Source organism: Nannobrachium achirus, assembly GCF_963921795.1.
Source record: "Nannobrachium achirus genome assembly, chromosome: 19".
Taxonomy (NCBI): Eukaryota; Metazoa; Chordata; class Actinopteri; order Myctophiformes; family Myctophidae; genus Nannobrachium; species Nannobrachium achirus.
In genome coordinates this window covers 36287735-36300651 of record NC_137826.1, presented here as the reverse complement: position 1 = coordinate 36300651, position 12917 = coordinate 36287735, and the positions used below count along the sequence as shown (strand labels likewise).

Here is a 12917-nt window from a genome sequence, read left to right as displayed (position 1 = left end):
GGTTAATCAAATAATCGAGAAGAGAGTATATCGTCGTTATCGGGTGGAAACCTTTTATGTCCAAGACCGTTCGTTTAGCAGATCTACAAGCAGATCTACAGCAGATCTACAAGCACACAACGCCTCGCACCGGCTGTTTTTACTACTTTTGTGCGACAGCCTTGTATGATGAAGCAGGCTTTACTTGGTGAAAAAACGTACAAACTTGAAACTTGGAGATACGAGGTTTCTGCCCGACAGTGACGATATGTGTGTGTACATTTTATTTATCTTCAATAAAAAACGATTTTGGACAAACAAGGTTTCCACCAGACAACAACGATAAATAATTTTCTTTCTTCTTCTATATTAGTCGTAAGCGAGGCAAAAATATTGAAATATTGCGATATAGATTCATTTGAAGTCGTACTACAGCCCTGACTCAGCACTTCAGCCCCACATTATTATTTGATATAATGGTTTTAGTTAGAAGAGCGATTCTCAACTATTTCCATGTCAAGGCCTCCTAAATTCATATGTATTTGGCTGTGGACCTGCATTTCCTTTGGGAGAAGACATTGTCAAGTTGCGTCCTGATTATTTGCTGGGGACCTCCCACCAGGAGCCCTCTCAAGGACCCCTGAGAGTACTCTTTGTACCTTGCTTTGAGAACCCCGGCACTGTCTTATTACCTGTACTGTTTACCTTAGCAACCACTTTACCTCACCCTCAGTCCCTCCCACTCACCTCACCTCACATGGCACACCTGACTCCACAACCCCCCCCCCCCCACCCCCCCCCCCCCCCATCCCAGCAGACGTGCCCTTTGGGCACTGAAACAGTGTGTTTAAATAGCTGTAGTGTTATTATATCGCGTCACCTGCTGTTTATAGTAGTCACGCTACAGTGGGTAAAGAAATCTGTCACGAGTCACAACTATCACACCTAAGAGCAGGCTGATTCCATCACGTCGTTCTGTTCATTGTTGTAACCGAAACAACGTGCAGGCACAGAAAAGGCGTAAAACTTCTTAAGGTGGTTGCACACTGCTGCGTTTTTCGTTGCGAAATGCGTTTTTCAGGGCAAGGAGAGAGAGAGAGATAGAGAGAGCAAGGGACCGAGTGTTGCGCGAAACGGGCGACAGTGTGCAAACGTGACTGACATAACTTGAGGTTGATTTTTTTTATTTGCGTGCTCCGAAATTCACTCCGATATTCGGCCCGAAAAACGCAGCAGTGTGCAACCACCTTTACACCCATTTAGACTTTTACCCCCCTTTCTTTTCCTATACATTTTGAGTAGCCAATGAATTCCTCCCCACACGTTTCTGTGTTGCCACTGCTGTCGTTCCCTATTGGCTCACCTGCCAGTGAGGAGCCCCCACCGGGAGGACAATTTACAACTTAGGCATTTAGCAGAAGCTTTTAATCCAAAGCGACTTACAATAAGCAGGTAATACATCAGAATAGCACCTCTCCCTCTGCTGACATGCCCCGCCCCAGCCCGTAGGAATATGTGCAGTTTTTTATTTTTTGATTGATTGAATACTTTATGTAAACATCACGAGGTACAGTCACACATTTTGGTTAAAAGGATAACACAAGAAAGTCCTGGGGACTAAACCATAGACGCCACCTGAGCACCTGTTGGAAATTCTTTTCATTCAGTTCACACAACGAAAGAAAAAATACCCAATTTCAAAATAGGGCAAACAAAAACAAGATTGCCAGCTAAAACACTACAGCTACAAATGTACTGGCAAATCTTTCCCTCAGTGTAAATGGGTAAAAAACCCTGTCAGTCTGGTACTCGATCAGGTCATTGGTCGGTCAGTCAGTCAGTCAGTGTTGATCTATTGAGTCATCACGTCAACCATGACACCACAAAGATGTACAGAGATATCGGGGGTTCCTTCTAGCTCTCTCATATTGATCTGAATGCCTGATTCCCAGCTATGACTGTTTTGCTCTCATACTGTAAACACCATAAAAGTGAAAAGGGAGAAATGAGACACGAGACATCACTGTAGAAACTAGGATGGGCTTTTACTGCAATCCCATGTAGCCTACCGTGTTCTGTTTACACTTCTTACTGGAACACTGCTTTTGGTGAGGGGGGAGGCATTTTTTACGAGTCTGTAATTGGTTTCTGGTGTTTTTCTTTTTAAAGGTTTCCTCTTAACTTTTAGTAAGTTATTTTTGGACTTAACAAGTGCAGAGTGCAACAGAATGTTTCATTCTCGGCCAAAAACATCTCTCATAACTTGAGGACGATTATGGTGCGTTAAGTCTAATTGATGTAAGCTGAAAAGGAAGCGAGTGGGGAACTCAAATAGAGCCCTGTTCTGATTGTCCAGACGTTACCATACATAAGCGATGTTGTCTCTCCTGTCGCATTCCGACTGTAGTTTTTATTGCGACCGTTAGGTCGCAGTTACTATCAAAACCTCCACCGGCAGTCTGTCAGTCTGTCCGTCACGTCACATTTTTGCCCTACTCATATCTCCGACACCGTTTCCTCTATCCATGCCAAACTTTGCACACACACTCCTTGGATGGCAAATCACTACCTCCAGCCCTGATTTCTCACATGGCCCTCTTCTAGCGCCACCATGAGTCAGATTTTTGCAAAACACATTTTTGGACACTGCTCCCACAGATTTTGCCCTAAAGTCACGCAAAGCGGTACACAGTATCTCTAAAGTCATGTCATCAACATGGATCTGTCCCATTTCCCATATTCCCTCCTGATTGGCTATGAGTGCCTTCTAAAGTTTGTGTATGCGACCTGATGGTCGCTTATCTCCCGATTAGGGAGTCTTACTGGTATTATAATATGCTTTACAGCGCGTCTATAGCTCTTTGGAGCTCGCGGTTTTGTACAGTACAGAACAGAAGTCACTTGCCCAGTCATTAGAGCAGCGAGTTGTGCATCACTTTCACTTTCAGCGGTTGTTATATACAGCCACTGCGAGGAATCATCCCGCAGCGCTGGGATATTATAAAGCACACAGACATATTGATACCGCCAGCAGCCCTGGAGAGCAGCTCTTATTTGGCGCTTATTTGGTCTTTGAAGGGTCTCCTGGAGACGCAGACAAGGAGACAGTGAGATATAGATAGCGGCTATTAGACAGCTTCACTCAAAAACAAAAGAGGGACATTCCACTGAAAACTGCCCCCGTTTAGCGCAGTCAGTAATCTTCCCAAAAGTAGCCTGTTACCAGGAAGGTCAGGTGACTAATTGAACTGCAGATAAATCAGTGAAATGAGCCGCCGCTGATGAAAGCACACTCCACAAATCACTCAACACAATGACTAATGTTCTCTCAGTAACTGGAATGCATCTTATGTATTTCTTTATTTTATCTCTGTTGGAACTGGAGAGTTACTTATAGAGCAGTGATTCTCAGCCCATGTACTGTACATGGGCATACTGGTGGGCAGGGGCGTCGCACCAAATTCTGGGCCCTGGGTACAAGGATTCACCGTGGGGCCCCCGTGAATGTTAACTATTGAAAAATAGCAGATATACAAGCTCACAGCGCGGCACCGAGTGCCGCGCTGCAAGCTTGTAGATCTGCTATTTTTAAAGAATTGTGAAAATGTGTGCAAGAAGAAACCCATGTTTCCATGTCAGTGATGCTCAAACTTTTTCATGAAGGACCCCCAAAATTATATGAATTTGGCCACGGACCCCCATCTCAAAATATTTAGTTCTAGGGACCCCCCCCCCCCCCCCCCCGGAAGCAAAATTTGAGTTACAAAAGTTCGCTTAAAAAAATACATATTAAAATATTTGCACACATTTTCACGACTTTTCAAAAATAGCAGATCTACAAGCTCGCAGCGCGGCACTCGGTGCCGCGCTGCGAGCTTGTATATCTGCAATTTTTCAATAGCTAAAGTTGTTAGGGCCCCTCCACCTTGGGCCCTAGTAACTCAGTCCCACTTTCCTACCCCTTGTGACGCCCCTGCTGGTGGGCTGTGGGGATATTGAAAGTGGGCCCCCAACTAATTGGCAAAACCCACAAGATTGTAATTTTTTGTGTGTTTCTACGGACCATAACTAAAGCATGGATTATTCGCAGGTTTTCCGGGTGAAAGAAAAGACGATCGTCTTTTTTCATGGAGTGTGAACATTCACTGGGTTGTCTGGTGGGGGACTTAACGTGGAGCCTCGTTAAAGAAGCCTGGAGTTGGAAGCCTCCCCCTCACCAGGGGTGGGGGCTCACCTCTATGATGTAACCATGAGACACAGACCCTGACTGCAGGGGGGTTTCTGAAAGGAGAGAGGGAGAGAGAGAGAGAGAGAGAGAGAGAGAGAGAGAGAGAGAGAGAGAGAGAGAGTGATTAAAGCAGGGAGTAGTGTAGGTACATGAACGTATACATTTTACATGTACTACTGGTATACAATTAAAGAGATAGCAGGAGACCTCAGCTAGATCACTGGTTCTCAGACCCCCTGGGGGTCCTTGAGGGGGTTTCCAGCTAAATGATGATGATAGCTATATGAACCAATTGGACTCTATTGGGTCTGTAACTCTTGAGATGTAACATACAGTACAAATGAAACGGCTTTAGTTAAAGTGACACTGAGGATCGTGCAGTGCAGATTGGGGTTTCAGAGATTTAAAAGAAGGAATTGTGTCACATGGGGTCCATGGCCTAAAAATGCATGTCAAACTTGGGGGGGTCCTTGAAATTTAAAGGGTTGAGAGTCACTGGGCTGGATGGATGGGGAGGTAGGAGGACAATGAAAAAGAAACAAGGTAAATTAGGGAGAAGGAGAAATTGGGGGGGGGGGGGGGGGGGTTCAGAAGGGAAGGGAGTGGTCGGCGAGAGAGAGAGAGAGAGAGAGAGAGAGAGGGAGGGAGCAACCTGGCGAGTCAGGTAGACTGACTCAGTCGCATTCCTGTCGTTCAGATTTATGGCGGTCCTGAAGCAACAGCAACCCCCTTCCCCCGACCCAACCCACCCACCCTCCCTGAGCAAGCGGCCAAATTACAGTCATCCACGGCATTCCACCGCTGCAAACACAGGTTAGGCAGCGGTGGGCCTGCGCTAAGTGCTAGGTGCTGCCCGTTGACAAATGACTTCCTTTGAAGGGTGCGTAGCGAGAGAGAGACAGAGACAGATAGAGAGAGAGACAGAGAGAGAGAGAGAGAGAGACAGAGAGAGAGAGAGAGACAGAGAGAGAGAGAGAGAGAGAGACAGAGACAGAGAGAGAGAGGGCCCCGGCTGTTTGCTCTGCCGACGGAGACAGAGAGAGAGAGCCGTGCGAATCGCTTTATGTGGCTTTTGTCTCCCCGAGCCGGCTGGAGGGGGGGGGGTCTTGTTTGCTAACGATTGGCTTCGCTGGAGCCGGGGTAACGGAGGAGTGGAGATAAAAGAGCAATTAAATATTTTCGGTGTGTCGTGTATATGTACGCCTGGGTGTGTGACTGTGTGTGGCTCTCTTTGTAGTGTGTGTGTGTGCGCGTGTCCGTGCGTGTGTGTGTCTAGTCAGGGGTTAGGTTAGAAAGAAGTGTGTGTGTTCCAGTACGGTAAATGAGCCTCTAACCTCAGAGCTCTAACAGTATCTATTTAAATGTGGGAACCTTTTGGCTCGGCGGTGCTGACATGAAAACAGGTAGTGGAGCTGTGTTGTGGTGGAAGACCACCACCAGTCAACTGTTCCGACGGACCACACAAAACAACTGTTTTCTGTGTCAATATATGGTTCTCAAACCTTTTCATTTCAAGGACCCCCCAGGGCCAGTTTAGTATGCATTATTTAAGCCATGGACCCCCATAACTCAGAGAGTCAGCGTATCAGACCGATTCTTTGTTTTTACAAACATTGAGGCTGCAATGCACGCGCAGGTGCCGGTTTCATGTAATCGACTTCCGAATAGATGCCCCAAACCTGTTGTTTTGGGGTAGCACTGGTTTCAGTTCATTCAACGTCCTCCTCTGTGTAGGCTGATGAGGCTGGTCCCTAGCGAGACACATATTTCATCGTACTTTCGGTATTTGCACGCCTACAACAGCTGACATACATGCTCCCAGTCACAACGTGTTATGGAAGCGGACGCTGTGAGCTTGGAGGTCTGCTATTCTCGACTGTTCTATATGTGCGCAACACCTTCCCGCGACGACGGGGCATTAATTAGGCTTGAGGGGCTGCAGCTGCGCGAGCCAGTAGGCTGTGATGCCGTGATCAATGGGAGCGCTCCCTCCGTTCTAATGACAGCGACTGGAGGCGGGGTTTGAGGGACAACTGATAAGGGGTCTAATAGGTTCCATTTTGTGCACTCTCGGAGTCACAGACCTGTTCCTAACTATCAATAATTTAGCCGGGGACCCCCTGGGGGTCTCCAGACCCCACTTTGAGAACCACTCCCCTGTCCCTGAGTGACATGGGGAGTGTGAGTCACACAGAGGGGTGTGTGCTGGTAGGAGTGTCCAGGTGTGTAATACTAGGTTCCCAGACTGGTTAATGGAGCCGCGGTGGCCCCTCGCCCAGGGGCCACTGACCCCGTCTAGCCAATGTCACGGTGCAATGTCACCGCATAGAGAGGAGACAGAGACGTGTGCATTAAAGAAAGAGAAATGAGTGATCATTACAAAGCATTTTTATCTGTGGGAATATACTGTATGTGTGTGTACCGGTATGTGTGTTTAAAAGACAGTGGATTTGTCCATAGTCCATACTGTATTAACACGTGCATGCATGTGTGTGTGTGTGTGTGTGTGTGTGTGTGTGTGTGTGTGTGTGTGTGTGTGTGTGTGTGTGTGTGTGTGTGTGTGTGTGTGTGTGTGTGTGTGTGTGTGTGTGTGTGTGTCCTACAGGCGTTCACAGGGCCCAATCCCAGGACCTCTCAGGATTCTACTCCCTTCCCCCAGGTGGTGTTGGCCAGATCACACCCTCCATGGGCTGGTGGGTAACACACACACACACACACACACACACACACACACACACACACACACACACACACACACACACACACACACACACACACACACACACATTCGCACAAGCACTCGTTTGTGCACTCATTATGAGCCATAAACGACTTAAATTTATTCCCCGACCCTTTTAACCCCAGCGTTAGCCCTCTCCTACACATGCTTGACCTCTGGCCTACTTCTGACCCTTGACCCCGCACCTGACCTCTCCTAACCTGTGGCTGTTAACTGTACACAATTTATAGTCGTACAGGAATACCTGTGACACACCCACGCACGCACACACACACACACACACACACACACACGCACGCACGCACGCACGCACACACACACGCACGCACGCACGCACGCACACACACACACACGCACACACACACGCACACACACACACATCCATTTGTCACTGCCTCCCATGCGTCAGCAGGGGGTCGGGCGGGCGAACCCAAGGTCCTGTGTTGACATGGCAACCGCCTCGTCCCACAAGTCTTTGAGGTTTTGTTATTTTGTTATTGTTGGCGTTTTTGTGTCGTATCGCCTCCGGTCACAGTCAGAGGAATGTGTACGGCCAGGCAGGCCAATGTGAGGGGGAAAATAAAAGAAACACATCACACACATAATGTACAAACAAAACATAACTATTGGGACTTTGCAGCCACACATTATTATTGCAGTATACACATACAGTACAACTATATAAAAAATTCAGAATTCTTATATATATTCGTCACTGTCGGGCAGAAACCTCGTATTTCCAAGTTTCAAATGTATAATATGTTTCTTCATAAAGTAAAGCCCTGCTTCATCATAAAAAGACTGTCGCACAAGACTAGTGAAAACAGCAGATCTACAAGCACACGTGTGCTTGTAGATCGGCTGTTTTCACTAGTTTTGGACATACAAGGTTTTCACCCGACAACGACGATATAAATACTTTATGCACTCATTTCCCAAAACAGAGGCAAATTCTATACCCTAAAAATATATGTACCGGTATTTGAACCACTTTGAACCTGACGTCCCTATTTTGTCATTGTAGGCTTTTTCTTTTTGTTCATTATGGATTTATTTATTTTCAACGTTTCTCCAGATATACAGGCTTGCATCACATTGCAACATAACATGTTGATCAGAACTTTTTATCCCACATTAGGAAATAAAAATAATCATTACAGAGTGATCAGAGTGATGACACCTGTACTGTTACAGAGGCTGGCTTGCATGGATATGAATATCGCTGTTGTCAGACAGAAACCGTTTATCACCATATTCAAGCTTTTTGTGTTTTTCGTTAATCCATGTCCTACTTGATCACACTACAGCAGTGGTTCCCTGATTCTGGGGACTCTATGGGTTCCTTTAGGGGGGTCTAGATTGATCCATATAAGTCTGTAACTCTGACAGTGTACAAATGGAACCAAATGAACCCGTTAGGGTTCATTTCAAATTTGAAAGTTTGAGAAACACTGCACTACAGGGTTGCACAAAAGCATCAAAAGTAGAAGATCCACAAGCTCCAGCTTTTGAGCTTGTAGATCTGCTACTTTTGATACTTCTGAATTTGAATCCTGAAAAGTAACAGTTTTGGACGTAAGAGGTTTCCATCCGACAGAGACGTTGTACTAGGTGTGCATTGAGATTTGAATCTGTCCTTTGTTTGAACAGTTTGAAAACCAGCTAGAGGAATAATAAATGGTAAATGGTGCATTTATATAGCGCCTTCATCCAAGGCGCTTTACAGAGATTGTGCATTACATTCAACCATTCACACATTCATACACCGATGGCACCAACCTGCTCACCGGGAGCAACTAGAGGTTCAGAGTCTTGTTCAAGGACCCTTCGACACTAACTCTGGGGGAGCCCGGGATCGAACTGGGAACCCTTCGGGAACCCTCCGTGTTCTAAGACGGCAACTCTACCCCTGAGCCCCTGCCGCCCCAATGAGACTCTCCTTATCAAAAATAATAATAAAATAACATAGAGTGGTGGCCATCGTATTTAGGATTTCATTTTCCGAGTGGTGGCCATCGTATTTAGGATTTCATTTTCCGAGCAATTCCTTGTGGGATTGGAGCGACATTACAATACCGCATGTTGTGAAACTGAGCCTTCTACAGCAGCTTACCGCTGTCTCTTTTATTTAAATTCTATCATTTTGTATCTGCAGTTTGTTGGTGAGTTGCTTGTGGGGCCTCATCATAATGTCAGCCTTGGTGATTATGAACTGGTATTGAACGTAAACAAACCACGCTCTGCCGATGCCATGTATCAGCTGCTGTTCTAATCCATTTATTTACAAATCTATCTCGGGCTGGCCGAGCTCACTGAATGAACAAATCCTGTTCCAGTTGTCATTAAAGGCTTATACATCCAGTATGGAGCGGAGGCATTTGGAGTGGCTGCTCAAGACCGCCGTGTGTACCGAGTACCTTCTATCTATTGTGTCTATGTACAGTACATGCAAAAAAAGTTGTATTTGTATTTCGTCACTGTCGGGCAGAAACCAAGTTTCAAATTTGTAGGTTTTTTCGCGAAGTAAAGCCCTGCTTCATCAGACAAGGCCGTCGCACAAAAGTTGTGAAAACAGCAGATCTACAAGCACACAACGCCTCGCACCGCGAGGCGTTGTGTTCTCGTAGATCGGCTGTTTTCACTAGTTTAATTCTTTTTTTTTAATGATAAAAACGAACGGTTTTGGACATACACGGTTTCCACCCAACAACGACGATTTGCAAAGATGTGTTCTCACTCGCGTCTCTGCGTCCACATTTCGATATGTTTCAGGAAGTCTCTTTTCTTTCTTCTGGTCCTTCTTATTTATTCTCTTGTCTCACTTCCAGGCGCTTGTCTTTCTCACAATGGATTTATCCATTTATTTAGTTCAGTGGTTATTAACTGCTAATCGCAGATTACATGCCCATCCGGACTCCCCTTGCTCTCAGGCTCGAGGAGGCGGACGGACAATGAACCGCGAAAATGTCAAGCCACATGTTCTCGTCGTTTTTAGACAATGAAACAATAAGATCACTCGGACATCCCCCCAGTTGATTGGGCGTACTGTAGAAGCATGTGCGCGTTAAAGTATAATGGGTAGTTATCTTCCGGCGAGCGACAGCGATATATAAATGACAGTATATAAATGAGCCTTTAAGAACAAGTCACTGGCGTGTAGCATTGTGTTCCTCGAACCCCATGGGGTTTGGTGGTGGTTTTATACTGAAGAGAAGCGCGGTCGCCATGGCCCGGGTTACGCACAGCAGTGCCTAACCGACACCGACATTCTTGTGATATCAAATGCAACAATTTTTCACAGATTGAATTTTTTTTCATATAGTATGAAAGAATGGGAAATTTATTGAAGTGAAAAGAAGTTCCAAGCACTATTGTGTTGCTGTTTGAGGGCCGTTTCTGTTGTGAATCACGAGGAACAATGGCTCTTTTGTCTCGGGAGTTGTCACACATGCTGGCGGTCGGCTTGTCCCTGGCTTACGATGTCCTCCGTTAACGCCTCCCACCGACCTAACGCAGTGCTGCCAACTGGACGTGATTCCTTCCTAAACCCCCATGTGGTCAAGTCCACTTCAGGTCAGCTGGTGAGGAACAACAGGCACATTTTAGGACAGTGGTTCAAGGACCCCCATAACTCTCAGAGTTAAAGAGCCTCCCCCAAGGTTCCTAGAACTCACTTTAAGAACTGCTGCATTAGATGGAGCTTTCTTTACCAATGTACTTCAATAATCTATCATCTGAGTACCCACCTCACCAGCCAAAACATTCTTCACACTTTTTTTTGTTACATTTTATTTTGTTTGGCATTCATATTCAAAAGTCCCTCGGGCCATGTCACAAAATGATGCAGCAAGCTATCTGGCAACTGTTTTTCTTTTTCTTTTTTACTGGCGGATGGCTGATGTATATTGGCGATTGGTCGTATTGAAAATATCATGTCATATAAAAGATTTTTCAAACGCGTGTGATAGTTTCCAGATTTAGCAGATTTTATGAACGTGGGATAAATTGTTCATAGCCATATATATATATATATATATATATATATATATATATACAGTATACTGTATATTTACAACTAGTAGTGTTTGAGAAACACTGCATTCGATGTGTTTCCCAAACAGTGGGTCAGGACCCATCTTGAAGTAAGTATCCCTTTATCTCTATTGAAAACAAATTAAAAAATTAAACCTAGCGTTACTATCATGCACGACGTGTGTATGTGTCACATTGTCAGTGTCAACATAATAGGGCAGGGCCATTGGTCAGTCAGATGGGATTAGCATGTGAATGACCCTCTATGGGAAGTGGCCCGCTGATTCCTCTCAGCGCCAAGTTGTGTATTAGTGGAGAGATGTAAGGGGGACATGGGGATGTGAGACACACAGGGACACACAGAGACAGAGAGATGGAGAACGCTACAGGGACTTGGGTGGATTGGCTACGAGGAGGTGGAAAGATGTATTCTACATATCAAAGGCTCCTGTTTACACACCCTACCCCCAACTATATGCCACAGCTCTCTCTCTCTCTCTCTCTCTGTGTGTGTGTGTGTGTGTGTGTGCGTGTGCGTGTGCGTTCATGCGTTACCTGTCCCTCCCATGGTTTTGGCCCCAGCAGGCCCTGATACTAGCAGTATGCTGTGTGTCACATACAGAGCTTAGGTCTAGGGCTCTGGTTACGGGGGAGGCACACTACTAGTGTACATGTATCAGCTGTATCAGTATGGACAGTATATATATACAAAGACACAAGAAACTGTGGCTTCGATAGGTGTGAGGGTTTGTTGTCTGTTTTAATAGAGACTAGCTTGAAGAGTTCAACCAGATAGCTCACATTATCCAATCAAAAACAACTACTACTTTTCTCTCAATTTAGTTATAATTCACGAAGTGTACTACTGTGGTCCCTGTCGCTGCTAACCGAACCGCCTTCTGTTGGCCTGAGGAGGGTTTAGAAAACAACGTGCTTCCTCGTACGCACATGAAGTCACCAGCCACTTGTTTTCAGCGGACAGCAAGGAGTTTCACAGGAGGAGTGGATCCAGAACGAAGGTTCACACCATCTCCCCCAGTTCCCCTCCCGTGGAACAGGCTGAACAACAGGCGCCTCGCCAACCAGCGCGAGGACATGCAGGACTGTAGTGCGGTGACAAGGACATGAAAGTTGGCGTGCCCGGGCCGGGCCGGGCCGGGCCTGACCGCTGGTTGGTCTCTGCGGTGTTTGCCGAATGTTTGACCTCTGCACCACCCGGACGCTACTATTATGGCTGTTTTGACTTCAGCGGTTTTGTCCGAGACAGCATCCGGTTTAATTGCGACCGTAGGTCGCAGTTTAGTATCAAAACCTCCACCGGCCGTCCGTCGGTCGGTCACACGTCACACGTCACACCTTTGCCCTGCTCATATCTCCGCATCAGTATGACATCACACCACATGTGTACACAAACCTTTGTGTACGTTGCTGTGGCAACAGTCTGTTGTTGCTGGTCTGTTAGTGTACGTTAGCAACCACCTTAGCAACCATGGTTTTATCCTAGCAACCAACTGTTTACCCTAGCAACCAACTGTTTACCATAGCAAACATGTTTTTTTTCCCTAGCAACCAACTGTTTACCATAGCAACCATTTTTTTACCCTAGCAACCAACTGTTTACCATAGCAACCATGTTTTTTTTTTACCTTAGCAACCAACTGTTTACCATAGCAACCATGTTTTTTACTCTACATCCCTCCATATATGGAGATAACCGACGAATCTCACTAAGTCTGACCTCACAAGCCCCATATTTGGACACGAACAACATATAACTCCATATATAGAGACATAGCTGCTGACATCAGTATGACATCACACTGCTGACATCAGTATGACATCACACCGTACACAAATGACCCTTATATAAGACCGGCATTATCTACCGACAGATTGTGGAGATAAGCGACCAACGGTCGCTTATCTCCCGATTAGGGA

General features: G+C 46.0%; 1 protein-coding gene across 3 annotated transcripts in view; it reads left to right on the top strand.

The window, feature by feature from the left end:
- Window positions 1-12917, top strand: part of tcf7 (transcription factor 7) — an 86628-nt gene that overhangs the window by 55742 nt on the left and 17969 nt on the right. For all 3 annotated transcript variants that reach the window (XM_080748400.1, XM_080748398.1, XM_080748399.1), the window contains exon 5: window positions 6813-6900. In XM_080748400.1, the coding sequence (XP_080604526.1) occupies window positions 6813-6900 (88 nt within the window). The remainder of the gene's footprint in view (window positions 1-6812; window positions 6901-12917) is intronic.